The sequence below is a fragment of the Orcinus orca genome, chromosome X (genome assembly GCF_937001465.1).
Source record: "Orcinus orca chromosome X, mOrcOrc1.1, whole genome shotgun sequence".
Taxonomy (NCBI): Eukaryota; Metazoa; Chordata; class Mammalia; order Artiodactyla; family Delphinidae; genus Orcinus; species Orcinus orca.
The window spans coordinates 20,938,998-20,966,762 of NC_064580.1; the positions used below are offsets into that span (position 1 = coordinate 20,938,998).

Below are 27,765 nucleotides of genomic sequence, written 5' to 3' on the forward strand. Positions count from 1 at the left end.
CCCTGTGTCCTCAAGTCCATTCTCTACGTCTGCGTCTTTATTCCTGTCCTGCCCCTAGGTTCTTCAGAACCAATTTTTTTCTTTTTAGATTCCATATATATGTGTTAGCATGCGGTATTTGTTTTTCTCTTTCTGACTTCACTCTGTATGACAGACTCTAGGTCCATCCACCTCACTACAAATAACTCAATTTCATTTCTTTTTATGGCTGGGTGATATTCCATTGTATATATGTGCCACATCTTCTTTATCCATTCATCTGTCAGTGGACACTTAGGTTGCTTCTGTGTCCTGGCTATTGTAAATAGTTTAGCTCATTAGTTTTTAATCTCTACTCTTACATGCTTTTAAAACTATAAAATTTCCTCTGAACTGTAACTGGTACTATGAATTTCATGTGAATTGATTTTTTATTATTTAGTTCTAAATATATTGTGGTTTTTATAATTTTCCTATTGCCCATTGAATTATTGAGACTTTTCCAATTCAAGGAAATTTTTTTGGGGGGTGTTATTACCTCAGTGACATTTATTTCTAATTTTACTACATTATAGTTGGGGGACATTGATTAATAATTTGTATTTCTCTATATTAACAACAAACAACGTGAAAATAAAATTTAAAAGCCAGTACAGTTGATTGATTGTTTTATATTTTGTTTTAAAAGCTAGTAGTACAATTTATAGTAAGATCAGTGAACATCCAGTACCTTGAAATAAACCCAACAAAGCTTACTAAGACCTTTAGTGAAAGCATTACTGAGAGAAATGAAAGAACTCATAAATGGGGAGAGATACGATGTTCATGGATAAGAAGTATCAGTGTTATAAACATGTCAGTTTTCAACGAAGTCCCAATCAAAACCCCAACAGGCTTTGCTTTTTTTTTTTTTTTTAAAAGCACCTTTATTTATTGGATACTTATTCTGTGCCAGTCCTGATGCTATATTCTTGACATATCTAACTCGTTTCGTGCTCCTCACTGCCTTAAGTGGGAAGTACTATTCTTTTTTTTTTTTTTTTAATAAACCAGTTCTCAGATTTATATGGAAATGCAAAGGGCCTGGAATAGCAAAGGCAGTCTTGAAAAAAAAAGTTGGAAAACTTACACTACCATATATTAAAGCTTATTATAAAGATGCAGTGATTAAAATAGTGGGTGCAAGGCCAGATTGATCAATGCAACAGAATAGTGTCTGAGAGTAGACCTACATATATAAGGTCAATTGATTTACAACGAAAGTGTGTTGGGATTTTGATTGAATGTAGAGGCTAATTAAGAGAGAATTAATACTACTGATCCAATATATTCAAGAGCAAGATTGATTTCTGTGTATATTTGTATTAAAAAAATCCCACTTAGAGTTTTCAGTTACTCTTACTAATGGTATTTTACATTTTTAAATGTTACATAAGAAAGCTTTTGTCTTTAAAATAAAAAGCTTTTGCCATCAAGTATATTAATTTTAAACCAGCACATTTTATGAATTCATTCTGATATTAAGATTTTAGTTGATTCTCTTGAATTTCCTGGATAAGTCATATATAAATAAATATAATTTCTTTCAAATAATAATTATATCTTGCATTTCATTATCTTATCTAATTGCATTGCCTATCAGTTCAGTTCCCATACAGTCTTAAATAATAATAGTGTTAGTGTGCATCCTTGTCTTAAGTTTGGCTTTAAAAGAAATACTTTCAGTGTTTCACCTTAGTTTTAATACATGTCTTTTTGTTATAAAGTGATACTGATATCATTCTCCTATCTAAAAATACATGTTGTAACATGAACTAGTTTAAGATTTGCATGTGTAGTTTTTAAACCAGCTTTACTGAGAGGAAGTTGTTACAAAATTCACCCTTCAAAAGTGTACAATTCAGTGGGATTTTTTTTGGTAGATTCAGAGTTGTGCTACCATCACCAGTAATTTTAGAACATTTTTATCCCCCCAGAAGGAAACCCTGTACCCAATTAGCAATCACCTCCCACCCCCAGCCCCTGACAGTCTACCTTCTGTCTGTATGGATTTGCCAATTCTTCATGTTTCATATTAATGGAATCCTGTAATATGTGGCTTTTTGCATCTGGCTTCTTAGCATAAGGTTTTCAAGGGTCATCTATGTGATAGCATGTACTAAGGTTTCATTCCTATTTATTGTACTTTTTCTAACTGTTAAAAAACATGTCTTTCTCTTCCAATTTGACTAGTTTAAGTAAAAAAAATAGATGTTGAATCTCAACTTTTCAGCATCTGTTGAGGCACATCAGGATTTTCCTTTTTTGACCTGTTAATTCGGGCCATTATTTGGTTCCATCCTTGAATTCTAGAATAACCATACTTTGTCAAGGTGTCTGTGTGTGTATGCGCATGCACGTGTGCGCGCGCGTGTGTGTCTATATATATATTATATGATGGATCACATTTGCAAAAACTTCACTTTGGATTCATAATTAACCATGTTTGTAGTTTGGTTACATTATTTTTGTTAGGTTTTTTTAAAAACGGTAAATTAGTTTTTTTATTTTAAGTTTTGAATTTTATTTTGTTTTTCTACAACACGTTCTTATTACTTATCTGTTTTATACATATTAGTGTATATATGTCAATCCCAATCTCCCAATTCATCCCACCAGTACTACCACCCCCCTGCCACTTTCCCCGCTTGGTGTCCATACGTTTGTTTTCTACATCTGTGTGTCTGTTTCTGCCCTGCAGACCGGTTCATCTGTACCATTTTTCTAGGTTCCACATATATGCGTTAATATACGATATTTATTTTTCTCTTTCTGACTTGCTTCACTCTGTATGACAGTCTCTAGATCCATCCACGTTTCTACAAATGACCCAATTTCGTTTCTTTCTATGGCTGGGTAATTTTCCATTGTATATATGTACCACATCTTTGTCCATTCGTCTGTCGATGGGCATTTAGGTTGCTTCCATGACATGGCTACTGTAAATAGTGCTGCAGTGAACATTGGGGTGCATGTGTCTTTGTGAGTTATGCTTTTCTCTGGGTATATGCCCAGTAGTGGGATTGCTGGGTCATATGGTAATTCTATTTTTAGTTTTTTAAGGAACCTCCATACTGTTCTCCATAGTGGCTGTATCAATTTACATTCCCACCAACAGTGCAAGAGGGTTCCCTTTTCTCCACACCCTCTCCAGCATTTGTTGTTTGTAGATTTTCTGATGATGCCCATTCTACTTGGTGTGAGATGATACCTCATTGTAATTTTGATTTGCATTTCTCTAATAATTAGTGATGTTGAGCAGCTTTTCATGTGCTTCTTGGCCACCTGTATGTCTTCTTTGAAGAAATGTCTACTTAGGTCTTCTGCCCATTTTTGGATTGGGTTGTTTTTTTAATATTGAGCTGCATGAGCTGTTTATATATTTTGGAGATTAATCCTTTGTCCATTGATTCATTTGCAAATATTTTCTCCCATTCTGAGGGTTGTCTTTTTGTCTTGTTTGTAGTTTCCTTTGCTTTGCAGAAGCTTTAAAGTTTCATTAGGTCCCATTTGTTTATTTTTATTTCCATTACTCTAGGAGGTGGATCAAAAAAGATCTTGCTGTGATTTATGTCAAAGAGTGTTCCTCCTGTGTTTTCCTCTAAGAGTTTTACAGTGTCCGGTCTTACATTTAGGTCTCTAATCCATTTGGAGTTTTTGTGTATGGTGTTAGGGAGTGGTCTAATTTCATTCTTTTACACGTAGCTGTCCAGTTTTCCCAACTCCACTTATTGAAGAGACTGTCTTTTCTCCATTGTATATCTTTGCCTCCTTTGTCATAGATTAGTTAACCATAGGTGTGTGGGTTTATCTCTGGGCTTTCTATCCTGTTCCATTGATCTATATTTCTGTTTTTGTGCCAGTACAATATTGTCTTGATTACTGTAGCTTTGTAGTATAGTCTGAAGTCACAAGTCTGACTCCTCCAGCTCCGTTTTTTTCCCTCAAGACTGCTTTGGCTATTCGGGGTCTTTTGTGTCTCCATACAGATTTTAAGATTTTTTGTTCTAGTTCTGTTAAAAAATGCCATTGGTAATTTGATAGGGATTGCATTGAATCTGTAGATTGCTTTGGGTAGTATAGTCATTTTCACAAGATTGATTCTTCCAATCCAAGAACATGGTATATCTCTCCATCTGTTTGTATCATCTTTAATTTCATTCATGAGTGTCTTATAGTTTTCTGCATACAGGTCTTTTGTCTACCTAGGTAGGTTTATTCCTAGGTATTTTATTCTTTTTGTTGCAATGGTGAATGGGATTGTTTTCTTAATTGCTCTTTCTGATCTTTCGTTGTTAGTGTATAGGAATGCAAGGGATTTCTGTGCATTAATTTTGTATCCTGCAACTTTACCATATTCATTGATTAGCTCTAGTAGTTTTCTGGTAGCATCTTTAGGATTCTCTATGTATAGTATCATGTCATCTGCAAACAGTGACAGTTTTACTTTTTCTTTCCCAATATGTATTCCTTTTTCTTCTCTGATTGCCGTGGCTAGGACTTCCAAAAATATGTTGAATAATAGTGGCGAGAGTGGACATCCTTGTCTTGTTCCTGATCTTAGAGGAAATGCCTTCAGTTTTTCACCATTGGGAATGATGTTTGCTGTGGGTTTGTCGTATATGCCTTTATTATGTTGAGGTAGGTTCCTTCTATGCCCACTTTCTGGAGAGTTTTTTTAATCATAAATGGGTGTTGAATTTTGTCAAAAGCTTTTTCTGCATCTATTGAGATGATCATATGGTTTTTCCTTTTCAATTTGTTAGTATGGTATATCACATTGATTGATTTGCGTATATTGAAGAATCCTTGCATCCCTGGGATAAATCCCACTTGATCATGGTGTATGATCCTTCTAATGTGTTGTTGGATTCTGTTTGCTATTATTTTGTTGAGGATTTTTGCGTCTGTATTCATGAGTGATATTGGTCTGTAATTTTCTTTTTTTGTAGTACCTTTGGTTTTGGTATCAGGGTGATGGTGGCCTCATAGAATGAGTTTGGGAGTGTTCCTTCCTCTGCAATTTTTTGGAAGAGTTTGAGAAGGATGGGTGTTAGCTCTTCTCTAAATGTTTGATAGAATTCACCTGTGAAGCCATCTGGTCCTGGACTTTTGTTTGTTGGAAGATTTTTAATCACGGTTTCAATTTCATTACTTGTGATTGGTCTGTTCATATTTTCTATTTCTTCCTGGTTCAGTCTTAGAAGATTATACCTTTCTAAGAATTTGTCCATTTCCTCCAGGTTGTCCATTTTATTGGCATAGAGTTGCTTGTAGTAGTCTCTTAGGATGCTTTGTATTTCTGCAGCGTCTGTTGTAACTTCTCCTTTTTCATTTCTAATTTTATTGATTTGAGTCCTCTCCCTCTTTTTCTTGATGAGTCTGGCTAAAGGTTTATCAATGTTGTTTATCTTCTCCTAGAACAAACTTTTAATTTTATTGATATTTGCTATTGTTTTCTTTGTTTCTATTTCACTTATTTCTGTTCTGATCTTTATGGTTTCTTTCCTTCTACTAATTTTGGGTTTTGTTTTTTCTTCTTTGTCTAGTTCCGTTAGGTGTAAGGTTAGATTGTTTATTTGAGATTTTTCTAGTTTCTTGAGGTAGGCTTTTATTGCTATAAACTTCCTTCTTAGAACTGCTTTTGCTGCCTCCCATAGGTTTTGGATCATTGTGTTTTCAAAAAATGGTAAATTCGTTTTGTAAAAAGAATTGAGGAGGCTTTCCTCCTGTGTTCAGCTAGCTTTGGGAAAAGCCTAGAGCTTTTTGAAAGGGTAACAGACATCTCCCCCCCACCATTTTATGGTGATTGGGTTCTCTATCTCTTATTGAGTTAATGCTTGTAAATTAACATTTCTCTTCAGTGTGCTAGCATAGAATTATAGACTGTTTTCTTACAAGTTTTTTACTTTTCCTGTATCTATGTGTTTTTTTCTTTATTTCAAATTATGTATGTTTGTGCTTCCTCCCAGTTTCCTCCTCCCTTTTAGATTATTATCTAGTAGTAGTTTCCTATGTCCCCAAATCCCTGAAAAAAGCAGGCATGGATTTTGTTGGGGCGGGGTGGCGGGGAGTGCGATGTAAATTAGCTGATTCCCTAGCTTTGCTCCAGAGAATGATCATGGGATTAATGCTGCTGATACTCTACCTGGCGCTGATACTCAGTGGAGCATGCCCATTGTTGGTCATGTGAGAAATAGGTGGGGAGGGGAGGGGGGATTAGATGAAGGTAGTCAAAAGGTACAAACTTCCTGTTATAAATAAATACTAGAGATGTAATGTGCAGTATGATGAAGGTAATTAACACTGCTCTATGTTATATATGAAAGTTGTTAAGAGTAAATCTTGAGAGTTCTCATTACAAGGAGAAGAATTTTTTTCTGTTTCTTTAATGTTGTATCTATATGAGATGATGGATATTCACTAAACCTATTATGGTAGTCATTTCATGGTGTATGTAAATTAAATCATTATGTTATACATCTTACACTTATAGAATATGGAATGTCAGTTATATCTCAGTAAAACTGGAAAAAAAAGATGAGCAAACAGAGAAAGAAAAAAAGAAGCAGGTCTGCAGGTGTATTGCAAACCAGCCCTTTCATTGTCCAGCCTGTTCTTTTTTTGTTTGTTTTATGATTAAAGGATTTATTAACTTATAGGTACAAAACATACTGCTAATTGTATTAGCAGAGGATCAGTGTAAAAATGCTCCATAACTTTGCAAATGTCAATTTAAAAATTTTGTTACAGTTGTTGAAAGGCCTGATATTATATTCTTGCCAGTATTTAAAATGTACAGAGAACATTGTTAGTGTCAGCATTGAGTTTACAGAGCCTAACAGACCCAAAGTGATGTATTTAGGAAGAATAATAGGAAGCATGTGTGTTCATGTAGGTGAGGGAAAGCATAGGGTATTAGGTTACTATTTTGGTGCATATATATAGAATCTAAAAAAAAAAAAAAGATTCTGACGAACCTAGGGGCAGGTCAGGAATAAAGACCCAGACGTAGAGAATGGACTTGAGGACACGGGGTGGGGGGAGGGTAAGCTGGGACGAAGTGAGAGAGTAGCATTGACATATATACATTACCAAATGTAAAATAGCTAGCTAGCTGGAAGCAGCTGCATCGCACAGGGAGATCAGCTCAGTGCTGTGTGACCACTTAGTTCTAGTTGTGGCAAGCAGGGCTTCTCATTGTGGTGTCTTCTCTTGTTGCAGAGCACGGGCTCTAGGCGCGCGGGCTTCAGTAGTTGTGACTTATGGGCTCTAGAGCGCAGGCTCAGTATTTGTGGTGGACGGGCTTAGTTGCTCCGCAGAATGTGGGATCTTCCCGGACCAGGGCTCGAACCCGTGTCCCCTGCACTGTCAAGTGGATTCCTAACCACTGCGCCACCAGGGAAGCCCAGAAATTAACCTTTTAAAAATTTCCCCTGACGGTTTTATTTAGTTTAACTCTTCTGTGTATTGTGTAGTTTAAATTAATCTCCATATTATGTCAAAACAGTCTCCATCCTTTGATCACATCAAGTGTTTCACAAAGTCCACTCCAGTATACCTCACCTAAAGGTGGTTATTAGAGGAAATCATGTGAGTAGGATTTCTGTTCAGAGTGTCAGCAAAAGCTGATAAACTAAACTATTTTTTTAAAACTTCAAAAAGAGTGATCCAAGGAGATTTGTTAGACATTATGATATACAGTAGAGTTTTATGTAATGAACATGGATAAATTATTGAGTACATTAAATAGCAGTATTTCATAAAGGAGGCCATACTACTTTACATAACAAAAACTAGGTAGAAAGCGTATGCACTTCCTGGGACTTCCCTGGTGGCGCAGTGGTTAAGAATCCGCCTGCCAATGCAGGGGACACGGGGGTCGAGCCCTGGTCCGGGAAGATCCCACATGCCGCAGAGCAACTAAGCCCGTGAGCCACAGCTACTGAGCCTGCTTGCCACAACTACTGAAGCCCACGTGCCTAGAGCCCATGCTCTGCAACAAGAGAAGCCACTGCAATGAGAAGACCGCGCACCGCAACGAAGAGTAGCCCCCACTCGCCGCAACTAGAGAAAGCCCGCGCGCAGCAACGAAGACCCAATGCAACCAAAAATTAAAAAAAAAAAAGTATATATAAAGAAAAAAAGGCTATGTACTTCCTAACATCAAGCTATAGTCTTAAAGACAAAGGCATTTAAAAAATGTAGTGCTTAGTGTTTGTAGCACATCAATGCAACTAACTTCAGAGGGTGTTTTGGCAACTCTTTAAAAATTTTCTTTACATTTTTTATTTTTAAAGCACTTTGTTGAGGTATGATTGACATATAAAAGCTTTACACATTTAATGTATACATTTGATGAGTTTGGGGATAAGTATACACCTGAGAAATCATCACCACCAGCAAAGCCATAAACATTCATCACCTCACAAAGTTTACTCCCACCCATACTCATCATCGTTGTCTTCTTCTTCCTCTTCTTCCTCTTCCCCTCCTTCTCCCTCTCCTTCTCCATCTTAGTAAGAACACTTAACATAAGATGTACCCTTTTAGCAAAATTTAAGTGTGCAGTACAGTATTGTTAGCTATAGACACTATGCCATATAGAGGATCTCCAGAACTCTGTATCCTTTGAACATTATCTCTCCAACTTCTCTTCCTTTTTAACCCCTGGGAGCTACCATTCTTCTCTCTGCTTCTCTGAGTTTGTTTTAGAGTCCACATATAAGTGAGGTCACGCAGAATGGTTTTTTTCCCTGTATCTGGCTAATTTCACTTAGCATAATGTCCTCTTCCATCCATCTCGTCACAAACGATGGAATTTTAAGGCTGAATAATATCCCACTGTATGTATATATCACATTTTCTTTATCCATTCATCTGTCACTGGACGTTTAGGTATTTTGGCAACTCAATCTGAACGTGAATAGGGGCTTTGGAAAAATAAGACTTTAAGAAGGCTTGTCATTTTAGGTCCAAATATTTTATTTCCTATTTAAAAGCTCTTTAAAAAATTTTTTATAAAATTTGAAGTATAGTTAATTTGCAATGTTGTGTTAGTTTTAGGACCAAATTGTAATAGATTTTGGAAGTTCGAACTCTTAGACTTTAAACAAACAAAACCTTGAAATTACTGATTGGCTCAAATGGTTTTATGGAAAAAACTAATTTGTAACAAAAACTTGGCATTGAATTTTTGAGCAAAGTGTACAAAAGTTCCAAGTAGGACAGGGCAAGGAAGGACGGGGCTCTGACATTTACAACAGGAAGCATTTTCTCTTCCTCTTCTTGGCACAGAGGGTGGGCAAGGTTTTTTGAAAATAAAATACTGTATTAGGGAGTAGAATTTTAATTAAAGCTATTAACTTAATCTTATTAATTATATATATCTTTCCTTATTTTTTGAATGTTTGATCTGTCAGGTGTTGATAAGAGTTGTAACTTTTCACTACTATTGATTTTTTTTCAGTTTCTATCATAGTTTTTTTGCTTTTACATATTTCCATGCTGTTTTGACACATACAAATTCATAATGACTTCAAATTCAAGATAGACTAGAGAAGACACACATTTATTTTTACTTCCTTTTGAAATCACATTGAGGAAGAAGTATAAAAATTCAGAGAAAAAAGAAAATCTGAGAGGTATGCCACTTGTAGACCAGAATATGATGAATTTCTGGTTGAATAAAGCAATTGGGAATCAGTTAATGGCAAAGCCCTAGCGAGCTTAGTGAACCTGTGGCCCTATTTGGAAAGTTGGAAGGACCATCCCAAAATTGTCATTCTGTCTTTTCCCCAGTGTCAAAAGTGGGGACATCCTAGGATAAAGAGCAAGCCATGGGCACAGCCAGATTATTAAAGTTATGGAAAGCCAAGCCTTTTACTTATCAGTATAGATGTCTCTAGTGGTTTTCCTCCTGAGCTAATGCCAAAAATTTGGCTCTCTGAATTGCAAATTCATCTATAGGAAATTCCAAAGTGGGTACTGTGGGGAGAAAGTTAAGGGCAGTGCTTTAGGTAGCTTGTGGTATCCTGAGGGATATCGGACCTCCAGTACCTGCAAGATGGGCTACTCATCCACCATAAAGGAAAGCCTGGTTAGTTACATGGTTCCTTTGTCTCCCTTGACCGCATTCTAGACAGGACTCCTTTGGTCAGAACTTAGGTTCATTGCTAGGCAAACAGGGATTCTCACTTGGGCTGAGGAAATACAGTCCAGCTATCAGAATGTAACTCTAGACCTTCATCTACAAATATGAATGGACAACCTGTAAGAACCGTGCTTTTGAGGAAAACCATCAGTCTGAAAGAGAGGCACCAAATTCAACAAACTGAGTAGTGAAACAGCAGAGGAGACAGGTTAATATAGGGTACAGAATAAACTTTAAAATTCTCAGAGATATTTGAGAAGATACAGTATCCACTGAAAAAAAGATTGCTGTGAAAAAGAAACTAAGCTTATTTTGGAATTAAAACATGATCTTTTAAGTAAAAATTCAGTAGATGGAGTGAAGATCAAATTAGCTTAGAAGGAAGAGTTTAGGGATTCTGAGAATATAATAGAAAGACAAAGAAAATACAGGAGAAGAAGTTAAAGCAATATGGAGGCTAGATTTAGGAGTTCTTACATCCTATAATGGAAATCCTAGTAAGAATGAACAGAGAAAATGGAAGCAAGTATTGAAACAGAAGAAAATTTCTTGAGTTCAAGAAGGACTCAAATCTTTTGATTGGAAGATTCCCACTGGGTTCTGGATGTAAGACCACCAGAGCTTGTTAGAGTGGTAGCAGTGAAAATAAAGGGGACATGATGAATTTAAGAGTGGATGACTGTGAGACATTGAAGGGCAGAATTGGTAAGAGAAGTGAAATAGCATTCCAGATTTGAAAATTAGATATCTGAAGCAATGATAGCTGCATTTCCCACATTGAACAATGTGGGAAAAAATTCATAGCTTAAGAGGGAAGATATTAATCAGGCTTTAAGTGTAAATTTTCACCAGTTCCAGTTTCCTTCTAAGAAAAATTCTGTTACAGGTGGATCTGCTTTTGTTTCTGTTTCCTGTAGCTTGAGCAATTCCATCTAATCTGTATGATACAGTTTGGTTTTCTGAGCATGGCTTAAGGAGAGGAACTAGAGTCAAGTCATAAAATTAAAAGGCATGGAGTTTTGGGAAGACCAAAAGCAGACAAATGATTCTTGTATGCTTATGACAAAAAGCAAAGTGAAAATATAAGCCACCTTCCCCGAGAGGGAGATCGTGAAAGTGTCTAGGCATCAAAAGATATATTATCAGCAAGGTGGTTTGTGACCACCTAGAGGGGTGGGATAGGGAGGGTGGGAGGGAGGGAGACGCAAGAGGGAAGAGATATGGGAACATACGTATATGTATAACTGATTCACTTTGTTATAAAGCAGAAACTAACACACGATTGTAAAGCAATTATACTCCAATAAAGATGTTAAAAAAATTATATTCATTATCCCAGATTTAAGACAGATAAAATGCCACTGCTGTAGCTATTAACTTGGCATGGTATTTTTATTGCTTTATTTTGAAGAATTGAAGACAATTATTGTGAATTTTCTGAGTTTCTCTCAAACCGATATTTCCCTTAAAATGGTACGTTTTTCTGTTGTGAATTCTTCCATAGCATTTTTAGGATCATGACTCCTGCATCTGGGAAGGGAATATATTACGGAGCTTAAGGTGAGAGTGACGTCCCAGAAGTATTTTGGGGGCATTTGATAATCAGACTGAACATTAGTATGTGTTCGCCCACAGCGTTAGGTTCTTGGTTCTCTGAATGGTTCTGCTTATTTGTCTTCAGATTCAACTGTTCTCTGGGCTTGGTTCTTGCAGCAGAGGTAGGGGCACTTTGCATTACATCATCAGCTTGCGCTCCCCACCCTTACTTTATGACAGTCCTGAGAACTTTCCTGAGTAGGTTCTATCCTAAGAACATTGGTTTCATTCTGGTTGTGAGAGAGATTTACTTCTAACCCCACAGGGATTACAAAGTTGAAGTATAGTCATCTCTGCTTAGAAGTTCAAAACATGTTTTTTTCTGATTTGAGTTTTTATAATGACAAAATAGAAGGAAAAATAACCAGTCAAAACTGTTTGTTGAACAACTATTGCTTACCTGAGTCAAAATAAGATGAGTGGACACCCTCCATTTGGGCCAGAATATCTGTTAGGAAATGGGTATGATGTGAAATGTTGGGAAATAAGTGTGTTATGGTAGCTTGGGTTAATATTTTAGAGCACCCTGAATTTTCGGGAACTGCTGAAGCTTTCTGAGCAGGGGAGTGCCATGATCAAAGCAGTACTTCCGAGGATTAGTCTGCCCACAGATTGCAGCAATGCCCTGGCATTTGGCACCAGCCCTTAGTTGTAGGTTCCTGGTCATTTGTTGTGGGAGTGGCAGAAAGCGAAAGGCCAGTTGAGAGGCTATTTTTGTTCCCTGGGGATCAGGAAATATGAAGCTGAGAGTGAATGGTGACAGTGGGAGTAAAAAGGGACAGATTCCTGGGAAGTTGTGGAGAAGGGAGGGACAGTCTGACAACCTGACGGAATATAAGCAGGGAAGAAGGAAAAGGCCTTAGTGGTCATGTCAGGAGAAAGCAAGGTTTTTTCCTGATGAAAATGTTCAGCATGGGACTTCTCTGGTTGTACAGTGGTTAAGAATCTGCCTGCCAATGCAGGGGACATGGGTTCGATCCCTGGTACGGAAAGATCCCGTATGCCGTGGAGCGACTAAGCACGTGCGCTACAACTGTTGAGCCTGCGCTCTACAGCCCTCGAACCACAACTACTGAGCCCACGGGCCACAGCGCTGAGCCCAGGCGCTGCAACTACTGAAGCCCCTGTGCTCTAGGGCCCGCGTGCAGCAGCTACTGAGCCCATGTGCTGCAACTGTTGAAGCCTGGGCGCCTAGAGATCGTGCTCCACAACAAGAGAAGCCACTGCAATGAGAAGCCCGCGCACCGCAATGAAGAGTAGCCCGCACTCGCCACAACTAGAGAAAGCCTGTGCACAGCAACGAAGACCCAACGCAGCACCCACCGCCAAAAAAAAAAAAAAAAGATGTTCAGCAGACAGTCTGGTGGAAGTGCTAGGTCCTACCCTGAGTATGTGGATTTGGGGAATCATCTTTGTGTAAATGCTAGTTGAAACCCTGGAATAAAGAAAAAGAAGAGAAGAGGGCTGAGTGTCCCACCCTGGGCAGGGTTGCAGTAGTGGGAGAGGAGCAGCAGAGTAAACAGCAGTTGGGAAGATGGGAAGAGGAATAGGATGTCACTTAAACTGAGGTAGGAGAGAATTTCAAAATCGAGGGGATTATCCATCAAACTCTAGTAGAAAAGCTGAGAAAAGGAGTTATTGTACAGGTGGAGAATTCTTAGAGTTGATGGGTTTGGGTTTATGTAGGGAAATTGGGGAGAGGAGCCTTAAATACCTTAAGGAACCCCATTTATTGCCTTCTAAATTGGCTTGATTTCATGTATACTATGCCATTATGCTTAGAAAATTAGCTTATGTTTATCATTTTGTAATTACATTTTTAAAAGGGGAGAAAGTTATGGCTATAGGTGATTTTGATGGGGACAGAGCAGTGACAGCTTATTCAGAGCATGTACATTTTCCATTTTTTATAGTTGAAATTTTTTTTGTTTTTTGGTCCTTTTGTTTGAAGCACTTTGAGTAAATAACGTCAAACATGCTCTTTCCTGAAAATGAATAGAATATGTCTCAGAGTTGACAAGCTGAAAATCTGTTTTTTATATTAACATTAATTAAATGAGTTTCTCATGGATATTTCATTAAGGAGTATATATATGTATATAAATGCAAGTTTGGCATCTGAAAATAAGACATAAATAATCATAATTTACAGCCAACAAGTAGAGTCAGGGAAAAAAGATAAAGTGCTATAGAAATTCAGAGGGGGGAGAGATTATTTTCAGCTTTTTCTTCTTGTGTGTGGGGGGAAGGGGACTTGGGGGAAGATCCAAGCAGAGATGATAGGGGAAAGGTGTTCTGGGTAGAAGAAACCCTGAGGCAAATATAGAGTTTGGGTGTTATGTGGACATGGGGCATTTTTGACATGGGGCATTTTTGTTTGGTTGAAGTGTGTTCATATGGTGGTCGGGCGAGGTGCTTGAAGGAGAGTTAGGGAAGATAATGAGAGAAAGATAGTTTGCAGCTGGAACTTAGAAGATGGCAGGAGTTTCAACTTTATTTGCAGGCAGCAGGGAGCCATTAAACATTTTTTGAACAGAGGCCTGATATCACCTGGCTGATGCTTTAGAAAAATGATTCTTGTTGTTGTTATTTGAAATTTTAGTAAGCAGCATGCGGCACTTATATCATCAGCAAAAAATGATAAAAGTAAAAGAAAGATGCATCTAATAGAACCATTTAGGTTGGATTAGAAAGTGAGAAAGTAGAGATAAGGAAACCAGTGAGGGAGGAGGTTTATGTAATATTTGCAACATGAGTAAGCCCTGATCCCTGATGTGTGCTCTTTGAAGCAATGATTAGTACTAAGTAGTATATTATTTGATTGGGTTTTTTTGTTGTAAGTTTTTGGCTTAAGTAGAAAAGGAATCAGTAAGGTCATTGGGGTGGCTTGCAAAAAACTCAAGGTAGACTGTAGCTGGACCTCAGAAAGGTCTAGAACCAGGAGCTAAAAAGTTATTATTGGTAAGCCTCCCTTCCCTGCTCCCTCTCCTCTATTTCTCAGGGCATTCACTGGATTCTTCTTCTTATTTTTTTTTGCGGTATGCGGGGCTCTCACTGTTGTGGCCTCTCCCGTTGCGGAGCACAGGCTCCGGACGCGCAGGCTCAGCGGCCATGGCTCACGGGCCCAGCCGCTCCGCGGCATGTGGGATCTTCCCGGACCGGGGCACGAACCCCTGTCCCCTGCATCGGCAGGCGGACTCTCAACCACTGCGCCACCAGGGAAGCCCTCTTTTTATTATTTACTTGTAAACTTTATCTCACTAGTCTAAGCTGAAGTTGGAAAATGGCCTTCCTCACCTCGTATGTTCCAGCCGCCAGGAGAGGAGAGGGGAGAGACAGAGACAGAGAAAGATAGACTGAGTGACCTTTGCTCATGGTTTCGATTCTCGGGGATAGGACTTTGATTTTATTGTGCTCAAAGATGAACTTATTTTTACCGTTTTATGCCAATCAACTATGGCCAGGAGAGTATAAATACACTGCAGGAATTTACTTCTCTAGATTGGGGGATTAGTTTTTTGTATTTTTTTGTGTGTGTGTGGCTTATTTATTTATTAAAAAAAAATTTTTTTTTTTTTGGCTGCACCGGGGCTTCGTTGCTGCGTACGGGCTTTCTCTAGTTGTGGCGAGTGGGGGCTACTCTTTGTTGCTGTGCGTGGACTTCTCATTGTAGTGGCTTCTCTTGTTGCGGAGCACGGGCTCTAGGTGCATGGGATTCAGTAGTTGTGGCATGCGGCCCCAGTAGTTGTGGCCCACGGGCTCTAGAGCGTAGGCTCAGTAGTTGTGGCACACGGGCTTAGTTGGTCTGCGGCATGTGGGATCTTCCCGGACCAGGACTTGAACCTGTGTCCCCTGCATTGGCAGGCAGATTCTTAACCACTGCGCCACCAGGGAAGCCCGATTGGGGGATTAGTTAAGAGGTCATTGTAAGTTAGGCAGAAATCCCAAAGGGTGTTTACTGTAATTATGCACTTCGAATCTTTAACCGTTGTTTAACGTATTGGTTGAAAAATAGCAAACTACATTAAATTCAGAGAAGTAATATGAAAATTGTGCAGGAATTTCCTCCCGATAAGCTACAGAGTATAAATTGAACCTTAATAAAGCCGGTTACCCTTGTGGGAGTGAGGAGTATACAGAGTGAGAGGAGACCAGAGTGCTGGGGTGCTGGAAATGTTCTCTGGCTTGATCTGGGTAGAGTAGTGATTACACAGATTTATGCATGTGTCAGAATGCATCAAGACGTTTGCAGTGTGTATGTATGTACGTATGTATGTATGATGTATGTAAGCAGTATCTCAAAAAGTCGAGGCAAAGCTGACTTATTTGATTTATCCACCTTTCCTTGTCATATAGATGCCCATGTATCATGTTTTTGGCAATTTAATTTTAACTTTTCCCTTTTATTTCAGAGAGACACATTTTTGATAGATGTTCATCTGTCACATAATTTTTGGTGTTTCAGAAATGTAAATAGTATGATGACATTTTTTAATACATATATTAAAAAAAGTAATACTTGGTTTACTTTTTCGCCTAATTTAGGAGCTGTGACTGATGAGAATTAAAGGCCATGGATGAAGATGGACTTGAATTACAACCACAAGAGCCAAACTCATATTTTGATGCAACAGGTATAACTACTGGGGTTGTTCCACTTCCCACCTACCAGATTTGGAGTTGGTTGTCAAGTGGAAAAATTGCTAGACGCTGTCATTGATATTTACACTTAGGTATCTTGTTATCCTATCAAGCTTACAGATGTTAAAGTGAGTATATTATTATTCCCCTCCTTAAAATTTGGCTCCCTCATAACCAACACTCATATTCTTGTCAGTAACAGCAACATTATCAAAACCTTAGTGTTTACTTCAGTCCTGTTAAAGTTCTCCCTTCGAAAATATTCCTTGCTTACATCTCTTCATTCTACTTTCTTCCACATAGACCATTACCCGGCAGGTAAAGTATAAACCTAAGGCCCTCCATGTTCTGACCCCATCCTACTTTTAAAATCCTCTCTCTCGCAAGTTAGCAAAAGGAGTCTTACCTCACTCCCCAAACTGTACAAGGAGAATTAAATTTATGAAGTTCTAAAAATGGGAAAAAAGTATTCACAATTTTGGATTACTCATGGTTCCAGTTATATAACATAATGAAGTGATTATGCTAGGTTTTGTAATATAAAATGGTTTTGTATCACACTAATTAGCTACCCTTATAAATAAAACGTTAATGAGTTTTCCATTGGACTTGAAATGACTGTATTGCATACTAAAGAAATAGCAATTAACTTTATCAGGAAATTAAATATTAGCGATTTTTAATTTTAACTCTTCTTTAATCTCTAAGTCTATTGGGGGTTTATGTATTTTTCTTAACAATTTGGGATAGTCTTTTGACTCACATTTGGTAATTTCAGCTTGATAATGATAAATGCAAAGTTTTGATTCTTTCTTCTTTAGAACATGAAGTATAATTAATGTGCTTGAAAGAGAGACTAAACTCTTTGGAGAAAAAAGCACACCATTTACTAGCTTAATGTTGCCACAAGCAAGCCTGGATCCTGGGCTAAGGGGTAGATTGAAGGGCTGTTGCATTTTAGCCCTGATTGTTAACACTTATGGTGTTTGTTTATCTTTGAGCAAGTCACTTAATCTGCCAGGGCCTCCATTTTCATGTGTCCTAATAATTATGAAACCTTTCATTACAGTTTTTCAGAACACTTCCCATATATTCCCATTTGATCATCACAGCAGTCCTGTGAGGTATGCATGGCAGATACTACTGTCCTCATTTCACTGATGAGGAAACCGAAACTCAGAGGTTAAATGACTTGCCCAAGGTCACAAAACTAATAAGTGTCCAAATCCTGCTCTCTGATTTAGATTTTTCTAACCAGTACTCTTGCCACTAAATACTTTCATCTTCATGTCTGCAAAATGGAGATTACAGTGATCTATTGCTTGGTGTTAATATTGAGAATATTGAAAACAGTATAAAGCATTTTGTAGAAGTTCTGTGGGAATTAAAGCAAGCACTCTCTATTATTTCTAGGTGTAAATAAAATGGATATTAACTGGCTTTAAGATTTCTTACATTTTTAAAGGTTCTTTGGCCCTTGTTGATTATTTGTGTTTGTTTAAAAAAAAAAAAAGCCATGTGTCTCTCTGAGGGCCTGGCCATTGACACAGAGTCATTGAGTTAGGCAGCTGCTTGGACTCAGCCTGGTCTGAGTCACATCCAGAAGCACTAATCGACTGAATAGCTTTTTAGGTAAGACTTTTATAAAATATTGTTTGCTTATCTCTGGATCAGGAGCCAAGGTACCAGATTTGTTTTATTTTATCTTGCATTATGTTTTTGGCAAGGATATCTGATTTCGATTCTCATTTGTGGCATTTATTCAGAGTAGTATTTACTGAGCACCATAACCTGTGCAAACTGTGTGATCTTGGTGAAGTCATTTAATCTCACTGGGCTTCAATTGATTCATCCCTCTACCTTCACTTGTTAACTGCAGAGTGGACTAGAGTAGGGTTTCTTATGTTCTGAGGAAGTGCCAGGGGGATTGGCATATGGGGGGATGGGAGGAAGCTGAATGGAGGCGGACTACCCTGGTGAGGTTGGGGCAGGCCCCACTCCAACTAACCTCACCTTCCATTGCTCCAGAGCAACTGCACTTTTATTCATTTTGTCTGTCTACAGAGGCTCCTTAACCAGTTGTCTTTCTCTTTAACTGTGGCCTTCTAGCCCTCTTTTTATTTATGGCCCGATTCTTTTTATATTCTAGATTTAGAGGATAGTTTCTGAATTTCCATAATCATAAATGGAGGATATTGGTGGGATATTGTTCTAGAACAAAGGAGGAGAAAGGGGAAATGAAGGGAAGTAAAAGAAAACATGGGAGAGATGGACAGGAGGAAAAAATATGAGTTGAAAGAGAGATGGAGCAAGAAGGGAAAGAAGTGAAAAACATATAATGAAGGAAAATGGTATATTTTCCACCTGAAGTTGCTTTACTTATTAATTTTTATAATCATCCCTTAAGTACCTATGCATATGGGTTTAGTTTTAGTCAGCCTAGAATATTACTTTCATGAATATATTTTTGTGTGTGTGACTGCCTCATTTACTTTGTTTTTCTTTTATTTCCTTACCTGTTAATTGATTTGGGATGAGTATAAAAGTTCTTGTATTAAGAATTTCTATTTCTGATATGATTCAAAAATAGATTATCTCTATTTCTTTAATCTATCTTAATGTTTGAGACAACTGAGGAGCTAGTTTGTTTTCCTGGTAGAAATTAAGTAACATTTATATTAATTGAGGTAGTCATGCATGTCTACCTGAAATTTTTGATTTTAATTTTTTTTTTTAAGGAGCTGATGCTACACACATGGATGGTGATCAAATTGTTGTGGAAGTACAAGAAACTGTTTTTGTTTCAGATGTTGTGGATTCAGACATAACTGTGCATAACTTTGTTCCTGATGACCCAGACTCAGTTGTAATCCAAGATGTTATCGAGGACGTTGTTATAGAAGATGTTCAATGTCCAGATATCATGGAAGAAGCAGATGTATCTGAAACGGTCATCATTCCTGAGCAAGTGCTGGACTCAGATGTAACCGAAGAAGTTTCTTTAGCACATTGCACAGTCCCAGATGATGTTTTAGCTTCTGATATTACTTCAGCCTCAATGTCTATGCCAGAACACGTCTTGACGAGTGAATCCATACATGTGTCTGATGTTGGACATGTTGAACACATTGTTCATGATAGTGTCGTAGAGGCAGAGATCGTCACTGATCCTCTGACAGCTGACGTAGTGTCAGAAGAAGTATTGGTAGCAGATTGTGCCTCTGAAGCAGTCATAGATGCCAATGGGATTCCTGTGGACCAGCAAGATGATGACAAAAGCAACTGTGAGGACTACCTTATGATTTCTTGTAAGTCTTGGGGTACAGTGGTTGTCAAAGGTGTTTTTGAAGGCTGTCTAACTTATATCAGGGGTGAAATTTTCTTGACTTCTATAAAATTAAATCTCATGGACCTTCCTTCATTGTTGTTTCAGTTTGGAGCCTGTAAGATAACTCAAAATTAAGAAAAGTGGAATGGTACAGAGTAGAATCATTTCTCTGTAAGGACACAGTAGAAAGATGAGATTTCTTCAGTCTAGAGATCAGAGATTGAAAGGACTAGAACTGAATTTTGTGAAATCATGAAGGATGTGATTAGGCTGTTACCAGCCTTCATTAGAATTAGGAACCCTCTTGAAACTTAAAAGGAGTTCAACTTAGAGAAAAATATATACCCAAACTACGTATATTCTTGTATATGGATGTACAGTACTACTTATGTAATACTATGTACTATGTAAAATGCTCTTTATGTAACAGATAGCATGGAAAAGAGCTCTGGCATAGTATTTAAACAAATATTCCAAAACATGATTTCAAGTATGATGGACTCATACTAGGTTATTGAAGAAAAGTAAGGTGTTTTGGAACACACCTCTAACATCTGGGAGAACAGCTATGTCTTCTTACAATGTATTTCTTGGTACCACTTTCAGAGATCCTGAGGATCCTAACCCTCAGTTGGATAGACCACAGTTCTGACCCAGTATGGAAATTCTGATTATGCCTTTAGGAACTAAACTTCAGACAAATAAAGACTCACAGGCTATTTGCTTATATAAATGCACGAGACCATTTGCTTTGCTTAAATACCTGTTATAAAACAGGAATTTAATATAAAATATTGGAGTCCACCAGCATTTTAGGAAATACCTTTTTTTTTTTTGCGGTACGCGAGCCTCTCACTGTTGTGGCCTCTCCTGTTGCGGAGCACAAGGCTCCGGACGCGCAGGCTCAGCGGCCATGGCTCACGGGCCCAGCCGCTCCGCGGCATGTGGGATCCTCCCGGACCGGGGCACGAACTCGTGTCCCGTGCATCGGCAGGCGGACCCTCAACCACTGCGCCACCAGGGCAGCCCAGGAAATACCTTTTAAAAGTTCTTAAGATTTTGGAAATCAGAGAGTTCTTTGTGTAAAGAGGAGGAAAATGCCTTCATTCAACACGTGTTTACTGTGCCCCTACTATGTGTCAGACATTTTTGTAGATAGTACAAATATGGATATGTGCTAAATAAAAATTACACAGGGCTTCCCTGGTGGCGCAGTGGTTGAGAGTCCGCCTGCCGATGCAGGGGACATGGGTTCGTGCCCCAGTCCGGAAAGGTCCCACATGCCGCGGAGCGGCTGGGCCCGTGAGCCATGGCCGCTGAGCCTGCGCGTCCGGAGCCTGTGCTCCGCAATGGGAGAGGCCACAACAGTGAGAGGCCCGCGTAACGCAAAAAAAAAAAAAACAAAATAAAAATAAAAAAAAACTTACACAAACCATTGTCCTTGGAGAGCTTACAGTCTACAGTGTGAGAGAAAGATAGGTTACACTGTGATGCAGAGGTGTGACTAAATTGCTGTGGAGATAGAATGGAGTTGCTGACCTTTGAACTCAAGGATGAGTTCCTAGTTTTGCAGGATGAAGAAGGACATGGATAGGAGGGAGCCATTCTAGGCAAATGGTATATAGTATGTCAAAAAGGTCTTGGCTTCTGTTGGGAATAATGGGAACTTTAGGATGTACTCATATCTTTGTGCACTTTCTGTTTATTTACTTAAAATAAATTTCTAGAAATAATATTGCTGGATCAGAGGGTATACATATTTATAAGTCTGGTTATATTTGCCTCGGTATTTTGCCTAATATAATTCCTTCCACCAAGTTTATGAGAACGTCCCTTTCCCTACACTCTGACCAACATAGGGTATTGTTTTCCATTTTAACTTTTGCCACTCTGACAAGGAAAAATGTAATATCCTGTTTCAAGTTTGAATTTATTTTAGGAAGGTAATCCTGGTAGTAGAAGTTGGAATGGTTCCTACATGAGAGAAGTTGGAATGGTTCCTACATGAGGTAAAGAAGATCCTAAGTACCTTCATAGTAATGGGAGTAGAGCAGGGGAGCTGGGTTTAAGAGAGATTAGGAAGTAAAATGAATGCGATTTGGTGATAGATAGAATAGAGGTAAGGATTTGAGGGAGAAAGAATTCAAGGAGGACACTAAGGTTTCTGCCATGGGAGATTGGGTGCCTGGTTATGCCGTTACCTGGGAGGAGGAATAGATTTGGTGGAAAGAAAATGTTTCAGGACCTGTTAAAAGTTTAGGTTGCTTGCTGGGGACAATCTGGTGGATGTTTTCTGTAGGCAGTTGAAAATATGAATTTGGTGATTTTGAGAGAGTTTGTGACTAGAGGAAGAAATTTGGGACAACGGAATATAGGTAGTACCCTATGTGGAAATGGGTGGTGGTCCCCAGAGAGTGCTTGTCAAATAAGAGTGTCAAGTATGGATCCTTTGGGCATTTAAGAAGTAGGCAGAGAAGAGCCTATGAAAGTCAGGAGGTTTTAGGAAGAGGAAGAGGAGAAAAATCTTTAGAATGTTTTTAACACTGTCAAAGATAAGCAGAATTTCTAAGAGTGTTAGTTACTGAGGAGGGAGTGGGCTTTTTCGTTAGGCAGTTAGGAGGTCATTGATACCTTTTTTTTTTGAATTATCCTTTTTGTTTTATTTTTGTGGGAAGGCAACTTTATTTTTTTAATTTTTAAATTTTTTATTATTATAACTATTGGGTGTAATATAGGCTCAAGGATGTATTGTACAACATGGGGAATATAGCCAGTATTTTGTAATAACTGTAAATGGAAAGTAACCTTAAAAATTGTATAAAAAGTTATTGGTATCTTAATTAGAATAGTTTCAATAAAGCATGGGCCAGTGGAGAAGAGACAGAGGAGATAAGCTGTAATGGATTGAGAAGTTGGTGGAAGTGGTGGAGTAGGTGAAGCAGTTTGTATAAATTGCCGTTTTGGTCAGTGAAGGGACAGAAGAAGCAAGAGTACAGCTTTTGATGGTTGGTTGGATGGTGGGAGTGTGTTGAGCATATATGTAGGTTTACAGGTGCAGGACACAAACAGTTGAACAGAGACTGAAGATATAAGAAGGGCTAACAGTTGGAGCAGGTTCCAGAGCAGAGGAACGGAGTAGGGTCCAGGGCAGTGGTGGAAGGCTGGTAGGTGAGTCCTAGAGAGAAAGAGTCCCCTTCTCTGAGACAGGAAGGCAGTTAAGGATCAGGAAAATTGGAGAGCCTGGGCCTGGGACAGTAAGTTTAAAAGGAGTGTTTGAATGTTGGGAGCTATTTTCTCTGTGTAGGAAATTCACCTGCTAATATAGAAGGACTTGCAGAGGTTGGGTGGGAGTTGAAGGGTAGTGGCAAAGGGTTGAAAAGCCTATGTCGTATGGGGATGGGCCAGGGCAGGAAGCTAAGAATTTACAGATTGCTGAACGAACTGCAGGGGCCAGCTGAGATTGGGAGACCTAAGTTTGTATGTAAGATGCACTATTTAAATGAAAATGCTATGTTTAAATATAACTACTGGATTTTCTATCCCACAACTAGGCAACCCGGGGGCAAGGCTGGAGAAAGGAGGGAATTGGGTTCATTGTGCTTTATGAGGGGAGGAGGATCTGGTGAAATACTTGAGAAAGCACTCTCTGTTCTTGACTTCTCTTTCCCTTTTCTGTCCTTTCTGTCTTAAACTTGTTAGCTAAGGAGTAAAGTTCATGGCATTAGTTCGACCGTCAGCTGCATACTGTCTTTTACCTTTATTAGTCTTTTAGGAAGTCAACCCTCCAAGAAAGTCATCCAAAAAACCAGACGTTTCGTTAGTAATGGTTGACATAGTGTAGTAGATTCTTGTATTAGAGCTCAGACTTACAAAATTTTTATTAAAAATTTTATTTATAGTCATCTTTTTTTTTAGGCCCTGGGTTTGTGCTAATTGATATAGATTTTAATGTTCCTGAAAAAGTAAATACAGATAGACACAAACTGCTCTTGTACTGTATTTTAGTATATTTTATATATGTACGTAAAATATGTATTTTAGGGCTTCCCTGGTGGCGCAGTGGTTGAGAGTCCGCCTGCCGATGCAGGGGGCACGGGTTCGTGCCCCGGTCTGGGAAGATCCCACATGCCACGGAGCGGCTGGGCCCGTGAGCCATGGCCGCTGAGCCTGCGCGTCCGGAGCCTGTGCTCCACAACGGGAGAGGCCACAACAGTGAGAGGCCCACGTACCGCAAAAAAAAAAAAAAAAAAAAAGATGATAAAGTAGCAAGTAGTAGCGTCATGGGTAGTGTACATTGGCACAAACATTCTTTGTCACAGTATAGCTGCCTTTGAGGTCAGGATGACCTCTTCATCTAGTCTTTGCTCTCTAGATGTTGTGATCGCTTCTAAATTGATTGTATGTTTCTTGAGGACAGGAACTGTCTATTGCATCTTAGCTACTTGTGTATATTCCCCATCAAATCCTTTGGCATATTAGATGTGAAATATTTGTTGAATAAATGAATGCTATAGCTGAAAGTCTGTGGACATCACGCCTCATCCAAGGTATTAATGGCACATTTCTTCCCTACCAGTAGCTGTGGCTGTTACTTGGTTCTGGTCGGGCTAGATATGGTGGCACTGCTTTATGGTACTTAGGAGTTTTCTGGCTCTCTGAAAGGTGGGGTGTTTGAATCATCCACTTGTTACTCAAATTGTTTCTTAGTTCTCCATGAATCTGAGACAGCTGCCAGGCATCCCTAATTTCTTTGCAGTGGTCTTCACCCTCCTACAGTTTCACTCTGCAGCTGCATAGTCAAGATGCTATTTTGTGAAACATCAGTTTGTACAATAGGGAAAGTTGGAGAAGATCTGGTGATGATGAGTCAGGCACTGCCTTATAACAGCTGCAGGAAACAAAATATTCTTCGGGTGCCTCTGATATTAATATGATCAAGGAAATGTCACTCTAGGTCTTGTTGACATCTCTCATGTCTTTTAATTAGGACAGTTAGGTAGGAGATGAATGGAAGTTAGGTGTTCCTTTCTAATCCTAGATTCAATTTAAGTTTTGAAATAAACTTTTTTTTTTGGTAATAGCTTTTCATACACATACCATACTGTTCACCCGTTTAAAGTGTGCAATTCAGTGGTTTTTGGTATATTCATAAACTTGTGCAATCATCCTCACGATCAATTTTAGAAATTTTTTCATCTCCCCAAGGAGAAACCCCATATCCTTTAACTATCACTCATATTATCCCTCTCCATCCTCTCCAACTCTGAGCAAGCCCTAATCTACTTTCTGTATTTGCCCACTCTGGACATTTCATATCAGTGATATCCTATAATATGTGGTCCTTTGTGTCTGGCTTCTTTCATCTAGCATAATGTTTTCAACATTCGTCTATGTTGTAGCATGTATCAGTACTTCATTCCTTTTTATTACTGAATAATATTTCCATTGTATGGGTATACATTTTAGTCTGTTCATCAGTTAATAAACTTTTGGGTTGTTTCCACTTCTTGGCTGTTAGAACTTCAATCAACATTTGTGTACAAGTTTTTGTTGGATATATGTTTTCATCTCTTTTGAGTATATATGTGGGAGTGGAATTGCTGGGTCATATGGTAATTCTATGTTTAACCTTTTGAGGAACTGCCAGACTGTTTTCTAAAGCAGCTGCACCATTTTACATTCCCACTAGCAGTGAATGAAGATTCCATTTTCTCCACATCCTCTCCAGTACTTGTTAATGCTTTTTGGTGATAGCCATCCTAGTGGATATGAAGTGTGGTATCCTCTTGTGGTTTTGATATACATTTCCCTGATGGTTAATGATGTTGAGCGTCTTTTCACGTGCTTATTGGCCGTTTGTATGTATTCTTTGGAGAAATGTCTGTTCAGATCTTTTGCCTTTTTTAAAAAAAAAATAAATTTATTTATTTATTTGGCTTTGTTGGGTCTTCGTTGCTGTGCGCGGGCTTTCTCTAGTTGCGATGAGTGAGGGCTACTCTTCGTTGCGGTGTGCGGGCTTCTCCTTGCGGTGGCTTCTCTTGTTGCAGAGCACAGGCTCCAGGCACGCAGGCTCAGTAGTTGTGGTGCACGGGCTTAGTTGCTCCGCGGCATGTGGGATCTTCCCCGACCAGGGCTCGAACCCGTGTCCCCTGCATTGGCAGGTGGATTCTTAACCACTGTGCCACCAGGGACGCCCATTTTGCCCATTTTTAAATTGGGTTATTTGTCTTTTTTTACTGAGTTGAAAGAATTTTTGATATATTCTAGATGCAAATCCCTTATATGTGATTTGCAAATATTTTCTCCTGTTCTGTTGGTTGTCTTCACTTTTTTGATAGCGTCCTTTGATGTACAAGTTTTAAGTTTTGATGAAATCCAGTTTATCTAAACAGGCATACCTTGGAGATATTGCGGGTTTGATTCCAAACCACTATAGTAAAGCAAATATCTCACTAAAGTGAGTCACATGAATTTTTTTGGTTTCCCAGTTATGTTAACACTATAGTGTAGTTTGTTACATGTGCTTTAGGTCTTAAAAAAATGTACGTATCTTAATTAAAAATATTTTATTGCTAAAAAACGCTGATCAGCGGCCATGGCTCACGGGCCTAGCCGTTCCGCGGCATGTGGGATCTTCCCGGACCGGGGCATGAACCCGTGTCCCCTGCATCGGCAGGCGGACTCTCAACCACTGCGCCACCAGGGAAGCCCGAATTGCTGTACTCTTAATTCTATTCCATTGATCTATATGTCTATCCTTATACTGTTTTCATGTTATCAGAAATGGGTAGTGAATTTGTAAAATTTACTACCCTGAATATTAAAGTCTGAATTTTAAAGGCCAGGCAAAAATCCATAAGTGAGTTTTTAAAGGTTTAGCAAAATTAACAAGTTATGGCAACATAGTGTGTACTTATGGAAAACCAGCATACTTGGGTATGTGTGCTTACTGTTGATAGTAACACCAAAGAAAACAACTAATATGCCTCTGGAGTATGGGGCTTCTCCTGCCAAAGCCCGATCACTTGGCAGAGAGTCTCTGCTCTAATGTAAACCTTTTTGGTGCTTCATTTCTAATACACATTTTAATAAAATATGTGCTTTCAGTTATTTTAAGCAGTTTTAAAGAAGACAAACATTAACAAAAATTATAGCAAATAATTTAATCTTGGAACCTTTAAACTAGTTGGGTTAAGTGAAAGTTTATCAACATTTTTAACATGTTTATTGTAAACTTGGAAATTTTACTTGGTGCAGACCATAACTTTAATAAAACTTTTTGATGACAGTGAGTGTGGGGTAATAACATAGCTGTGTTCTCTCCATTTAGTTGTTTTTATATTCTAAGGTCAAAGACCTTTTCACTTAGATAAGATTGTATTCAAAACACCATGTTCTGCAGTATGCAACTGCTTTTATAAAAGCTGAATGTTGATATATCATTAGATTGGTTAGTTCTTAACTAATGCTTATTGAACTATTTTGGTGTAGTAGCATATGTATATATATATATGTATATATATATGTGTATATATATATATATATATATATATATATATAAAATTTAAGTCCATTTGAATTAATATTTCAAGAAAGAGTTCAGGTACTAATGTGTGCAAAATGCTCTCAGACTCATCAGACCCATCTTCTAATGGCCCTTGAGTCAGTGGGCATTTCCATCAGAAGATATAATTAAGTTTGTTTGGTGAGGTTTGTTTTTAATAAAGTTCTCTTTTTGGGGAAAAATGTTTAGGATTGTGTTTATGGTTTGATTGTTATCAAGTCAATATGGACAGTTTTAAAAGAATTTTAAAACTTAAGCTTTTTTATCCCAAGAATTATTTAGCTGGAGATTTGTAACAAGTTGGTAACAATAAAAATAGGTAATAGTAAACCTTCAATAAATAATATCTTTGTGCCAGGACTTACTATATAATTTGTTAATTATAGCAACCTTATAACGTTGGTGTTACCACTGTTTTACAGATTGGGGAACTGAGGCTCTATTTAAGTAACTTGTCCAAAGTTA

General features: G+C 38.3%; 2 protein-coding genes across 7 annotated transcripts in view; one reads left to right on the forward strand and one right to left on the reverse strand.

Annotated features, from left to right (window-relative positions):
- The window catches only part of KLHL15 (kelch like family member 15), a 475,484-nt gene that overhangs the window by 135,387 nt on the left and 312,332 nt on the right, over window positions 1-27,765 (reverse strand). The window lies entirely within an intron of this gene.
- Window positions 1-27,765, forward strand: part of ZFX (zinc finger protein X-linked) — a 57,840-nt gene that overhangs the window by 12,077 nt on the left and 17,998 nt on the right. For 5 of the 6 annotated variants that reach the window (XM_049705172.1, XM_033411522.2, XM_012537875.3 and 2 more), the window contains exons 2-3: window positions 16,313-16,401; window positions 19,147-19,716. In XM_049705172.1, coding sequence (XP_049561129.1) covers window positions 16,341-16,401; window positions 19,147-19,716 — 631 coding nt within the window. In that variant the 5' untranslated portion in view covers window positions 16,313-16,340. Of the gene's footprint in view, window positions 1-16,312; window positions 16,402-17,477; window positions 17,533-19,146; window positions 19,717-27,765 lie in introns of all 6 variants that reach the window. The other variant, XM_049705173.1, reaches the window with a different exon arrangement.